At 62.5% G+C, this 5,897-nt stretch overlaps 1 protein-coding gene across 1 annotated transcript; it reads right to left on the reverse strand.

Moving 5' to 3' along the window:
- Positions 1-1,772: 1,772 nt before the first annotated feature.
- EVX1 (even-skipped homeobox 1) lies at positions 1,773-5,595 on the reverse strand. Its single transcript, XM_047763876.1, has 3 exons — positions 4,940-5,595; positions 3,113-3,360; positions 1,773-2,452 (listed from the first exon to the last, which is right to left on the reverse strand). Exons 1-3 carry the CDS (start codon positions 5,364-5,366, stop codon positions 1,904-1,906), a joined length of 1,224 nt encoding a protein of 407 aa, XP_047619832.1. The 5' UTR covers positions 5,367-5,595; the 3' UTR covers positions 1,773-1,903.
- Positions 5,596-5,897: the final 302 nt, after the last annotated feature.

The following is a 5,897-nucleotide window of genomic DNA, read 5'->3' on the forward strand; positions in this document are numbered from 1 at the left end:
GAAGATTCAGAGCTCCCCAGCCCAACCCAGGAATCCTCCACCCGCTCTCCCCACACCCTAAGATGCAGACCCTGCTTGGCAAGCCAATTCAGCTCTTGGCAGTGCTCAAGCTCCCCCCACTACCCCATTCATTTCCACCTAGGGTTGGGTGGAGGTAGGACCCACAGAGACCAGAGTCCAAGGTCCCTTTTCCTCAGAAGGCTGGAGCAACTGGAGAGGGAACCACTAAAGTGAGCTCCTGATGGGAGCAACGCTCTGCTGGAGCAGTGGAGGCAGGGCTCCCAACCTGCACAGAATTAAGAAAATGTGCACCCAGGGGCAGATCGGCCGCAGAGCCCTTCTTCTCTACCTCTGTTCGATGGTCCTTTAAAGCCTGCCAATGCCCAAAAGAGACTTGGGAGACTGTCTGTGGGTCCATATTTTGACTCCTTCGCTATCCAAGCTTATGGTGGCTGAACTAGTAATTCAAAAGGAGTTAACCTACTGTCTGCTGCCAAAAAGTTTTAAATGCTAAAGTGAGAATCATATCCAGCTTTATTGCAATATGGTCAACAAATTGTAACAGTAAATTCTTTGGGCTTCAAAGGAAAACCAAAGCAAATTCATTCCCTACAGGAAGAACCACTCCCTCCCAGTCAGGGTGAAGCTTGCCTTGGGGGGTACAAGTTTTCCAATCCTTCAAAAATTGGCTGCAGGAATGAGAGTTTGGGAATTACTCCTGGTGGAGGAGAGAGACAGGGGCCCCTGAAGGTGCGAAAGGCTCCCGCTAGTATCTGATAGTCAAGCCCCACCGGCAGCTTGGGAGAAAGTACGACATAAAATGCCAAACGCAAAGGGAAGGACCAGAAAGCTCCTGGTGAAGGGAAGGTGAACAGGCAAAGGCTGGAAATAGCCTCTAATTTGCCACCAGATACTGAGGGAGGGAGATGAGATCCCCGTTCCCTAAGCTCTTCCCTGGGCGCCTTGTTAACAGCTCAGCTCTGGGCTCCGTGGCCAGACTGCCGGCCGCGTGGTGATCATTATTATACATTCAACATTCAAAAACCCTCCCACACATCACTTGCTAATCAGGGTGTGAGGTGGGCCCAGGGAGAGGAGGCTTGGCAGAAGCGCCAAGGGGCCCTGGGGTGTCTGCAGCCTCCCTGCCCACAATACACAAAAAGTGGGGGTGGGAATGGGGGTGGAGATGGAGTTAACAAGTTGAGAGCTATCTAGAAGCTAGGAGAGAGGAAAGCGATCAGGGGCTAGTAGATGCCACAACCAGAAAATGTTGCGCAACTGCGGCTCCAGGAGGGCCAGAGAGCCCCCAGCTTCCTTGGAAAGGCCAGGATTCTCCTCGGTAGTAAATCATCTATCCCCCTCTCTCCCCTAGATGGCTGGTGCCTTCCCATCCACAGGCCCCTTGCCATGCCTCGGAAAAGCTGGCAAAGATTAATCTCTACCCGCTCTGCATGCACAGCATTTTGTTCAGAGACAGCCACCCCCTTCCAGGGCTCAGGCTTGGCCTTGGCATGGGGGAGGGGTCCCGGGTGAGAGAGGCGTTGCGAGCGGGGGGGAGCTGAGGGCTGGATAGCGGTTGCTGATGCTGCTAAGTTTGTTTAGCCTTGGGCCCGAGGCCACCACCCGGGTCAGCGGCAATGGGTCCGGCGAAGAACGGCCAAGAGGGGCCGCCCCAGAGGAAGGTCTCTCAGCCTCCGCCTCCCCATCCCCACTCCTGCTCCCCAAACGCGCCAGCCAGGGCCGCTTCCCGGGCGTCCCTGCTCGAGGCCAAGTCCCGCTGGTCCTTGGCGGCCCTCTGCTTTCCCCTCGGTGCCCTGGGGGCGGGGAGGGGCACTGGCTGAGTCCCCGGCGGGGCGGGGGGTCCCCGCGGGCGTCCTGGAGCCGGCAGCCCGCGGGCGGCCCCTTATCTGGTGAGGGGCACCTCCTCCCTCTGGTCCAGCGCCACGGAGGAGGCCTTGCTGAGCACGGAGGGCGCGAAGGTGAGGAAGGAGTCCGAGCGGGAGGTGGAGGCACAGGTGAAGTCCGAGGCGGCGGCGGCGGCGGCGGCGCGGGGCGCCAGCCCGTTGGCCGGGCCGCCGTGGCAGGCGAGGCAGGAGCAGGGGCCGCCGGCCGCGGTGCCCAGTCCGTGCGCCGGGCCCGGGTAGAGCGGCGGGTGGCGGAAGGCGCACAGCAGTTCGGGCCGCGGGTAGGGCTGCGAGAGCACGCGGAAGGTGTCGAGCGGGCGCAGCGGGCCGCTGAAGGGCGAGGCGGCGGCCGACGCGGCGGACGCGGCGCCCAGGCCCACGGGCGAGTAGTAGGGCAGCGGCAGGTGCGACGGGAAGGGGTAGGGCAGGCCGCCCGCGGCCGCCGCGTGGCTCATCATGTACGTGTAGAAGGCGGGGTCGGCCGGGTGCGGCCAGGTCATGGCCAGCCGCTGCCGCTTGTCCTTCATGCGCCGGTTCTGGAACCACACCTGGCAGAGGGGAGACGAGCGGGCTCGGCGGCTGCGCTGGCCCGAGGCGCAGAGCCAAGGCGTCCTGCCCCGAGCCAACCGGGCGCGGGGCTTGGGCGAGGAGGCCGGAAGCATGAGGAAGAAAGGGGAGGCGAGGCGGGGCGGGGGAGGGGGGCACGCCGCGCCCCCCATCGCCCCCACCCCTCCGCTGGGATCCCTCCAGGAGAGGTTGGGGACCCACGCCAGTCTCTGCCCCTCCTCCCCTCCGCCGCCCCCGCCGCCAGGAGGCCAGAACCCGGTGTGGCTGCGAAAGGAGGGAGGGGGTCGCCTGCCGGGAGGACTCCACGGGTCTGAGAGGGATTCCCCAGAAACACTTCCTTTTCCGGCTGTTCTCCCTTGGGGCACTTTCTTGTCACCGGCTCAGACACCTCATCCCTGCAATTGATTTGGCTTTGAAAGGGACAAAGTCAAGTTCGTGGCAGACGTGCCCACCTAGGGACTGTTGGAAGGGTAAATCTGTGCGCACCTGGTACCTGCACCAGGCCTGGACACCCCCAGCCTAGCTGCCACGTGGGCAGGGAGATGCCAGGCCCCATTCCTGGCTCAGAATTCAGGATGTGGCAAGTTGGTATTTCCTGCCCCCTGGGTGCACCCCCTTTCCCTGGCCCCTGGAGCTCATACCTTGATGGTGGTTTCTGGCAGGTTTAGGGCAGCCGCCAGCTCACATCTCCGAGGCCTGGATACATAGTTCTCCCTGTAGAATTCTTTCTCCAGCCGTGCAATCTGCTCCCGGGTGAAGGCAGTACGGTACCGTCGCATCTGGTCACTAGCGCTGCAGGCCAGGGTGCCCTGGGAGCCACCACTGCCATTGCTTTTGGGGGCCTCGCTGCTGCCATTGGGACTGCTGGCCAGTGCCTCGGAGCCAGGCCCTGTGCAGGGAGCCCAGAGAATGTGCACACAGAGAACACACAACAGACACACAGACACTGCTGATGCCGGGCTGCAGGCCCAGGGTGTTTGTGAAGGGATGATGGAAAGAACCTCCCTACCACCTCAGAAGCCTCAGTCTCTGCCTCTCCTGGGGTGGCAGAGACTTTGAGAACCCAGGAATGGAGGACAGGGGCTCACCATTCAGATGAACACACAGCAGCCATTAGGCCTGGCTGGGCGGCTGTTTGGGAGGCCTCTGGGTAAGGCCTGCTGGCTTACAAAAGCCCCAGCTGCCCTTACCACCTGCTTTGGGGGCACCGGAGGGATGCAGCTACTCTGAACTCTACCCACCAGTGGCCGAAGGGGGCAAGGATGAGCATATCTGACAGGCAAGCGAGTTGAGATGCCCCTTTGTGCTGGACTGTTGTGAACTTGGGCCTTAGTGCATCGTAGGATGTTGGGTAGGGACTGAGCTTCCTTGCTTTGTGCGCTGGGCTGCGAGTGCCGGTGTGGAGATGTGCATTAAGCTGTGTGTGTTGTGGGAATGGCACTGGAGTTTGAGTACGAGTATCCGATTGCCTTACTATATTTGAACGGAGAATGGGTTATTCTGAGGGCAGGCTGTGGTTAGTCTAGGTGAGGCGGTTGGTGGATGTGGGTGCTCAACAAGGTGCTGGCTGCCAAGGCCAAGCAAGGGGTGGTTTTTCTTCTATGGCAGGCTCTTCTCACCACCCCCACAGCTTTGGGGTGGGCTCTTCCTCTGAGCTGACCACTTCTCTCAGAGAGACACCGTTCCTGCCATTCCCCCCTCCTCCCCCAGCCACCCGTCAGAGAGGGGTTCTCCAGTTACAGCGGAGTGACAGCCCCACCCCCCATGTGGGCCTAACCCAGGGAAGGGTGGGGCTCCTGCCCCCTGCAGCTCCTTTTCCTTTGGGTGGAGGAGTGGGTCTGGGAAGGAAAGGGGATGGGTTGGGGAGGGGGGGAGGGCCAGAGCTCTGCCTTTTCAAATGCAACCGGAGACCAAAGGCAATTAGATCATTGGGACCATTTCCGACCTGGCGCCACAGAGCCCGGGAAGTGACAAGGTAATTTGGACCTCTGACCGACGTGCAAAATGGTCGGAGAGCCGCAGCACCCGGGCGGCCCGAGGCGGCCGCGATTTTACGGTCCTTTATGGACTCCCGGCTTCCGCGCCTGGATGCGCCTTACACCCCGCCAGCCACAAACTGCCCGGACCCGCGTTTGATCTCGTCCATGCCGGGAAAAGGTGTCTTCCCGGGCGCAGTTGCAACAGTACCACAAAGCTCTGGGGGGTTGGGGTGCACTTCGAATCCCCCTCAAGCCCAGGGCCGGCGTCTCCCTCCTTCCCCCAAAGCACAGCTGTCACCCTCGGTCCCGCCAATGCCAGAGCACAGCAGGAGACCCCCGCCAGGGCGCAGATAGCGGGGGGCGAGTTGCTCAGGTGGGTACCCCCAGCCACCCCGCCCTGGGAGAAAGGAGTGTCTTCCTCCCCCGCACCGCTGAAGTGGAAGGTGGGCGCGGTGGGAGGCCGGGGCAGAGAAGGGGCGCGGTGGCTACCTTTGCTGTGCTGGTACTCGGCGTTCCCCGTGGCGCAGTCCGGGGTGCAGCTCACCTCGATTTCTTCATAGAAATCCGACTCGGTGTCCGAGCTGCTGGGTTGCCCCTGGCCCGAGAGGCTGTCTGCGGAGGCGGCCGGAGGTCCGGGGCCGAGCACGGCCGCCCCGGCTGCCCGCGACTCGGCGCCCGGGCCCGCAGCGCTGCCTGCTAGTCCGTCGACCGGCTCCTCCTCCAGGCCTCCCCCGCCGCGCTCCCGGGCGGCCGGAGGACCGGCCCGCGGGCTCAGGCAACTGCGGGGCACCATCTTCTCCGGCGGCTCGGGCAACGGGCTGCCCACGGCTTCGGACAAATTGGAGACCCTCTTGCCCACCAGCGTGCCAAGCTGACCCCCATCCAGAAACATAACCATGTCCTTTCGGCTCTCCATCTCGGGCTCTCGGGGGGTGGGGGGAGAAGCCCCAAGTGAGCTCCTAGCCCCCCCGGCTCCTCGGGTCCCCAGCGGCCGGACAGCTCTTGGCTGCGGGAGGGAGAAAGAGAGGCCAGGCGACTGGGCGGGCGCGGAGCGGCCGGAGAGCGGTGTCGACGGTGACGGCGGTGGCGGCGGCGGCGGGGAGCTGGGGTCACCTTGTGATGCGAGCTCTCCTCTGTGCCGCACCGCCTCTGGGAGGAAGCCCCATTGCCCTCTTCTTTCTAAGCTGTCATCCTCCTGCTGCAATCGTCATTACAGTACCGCTGGTGACGCCACTCGGCGAGCGCAAGTGGATAAATAGAAACGTCTGCCACAGCGAAGATGAAAGGAGACCCGCAGCTAATGGCTCGGCAGTGATGCGCCAGGTGTGGGCCTCGCTCGAATGGGGAGGAGAGTGTGAAAACAGAGAGACACACACACTGAGAGAGGGAGACACCCGGGCAGAGGGGATGCAAATGGAATTCCGCAGAAAGAAAAGAGAGCTTAACG

This window comes from Phacochoerus africanus, chromosome 16 (assembly GCF_016906955.1).
Source record: "Phacochoerus africanus isolate WHEZ1 chromosome 16, ROS_Pafr_v1, whole genome shotgun sequence".
Classification (NCBI taxonomy): Eukaryota; Metazoa; Chordata; class Mammalia; order Artiodactyla; family Suidae; genus Phacochoerus; species Phacochoerus africanus.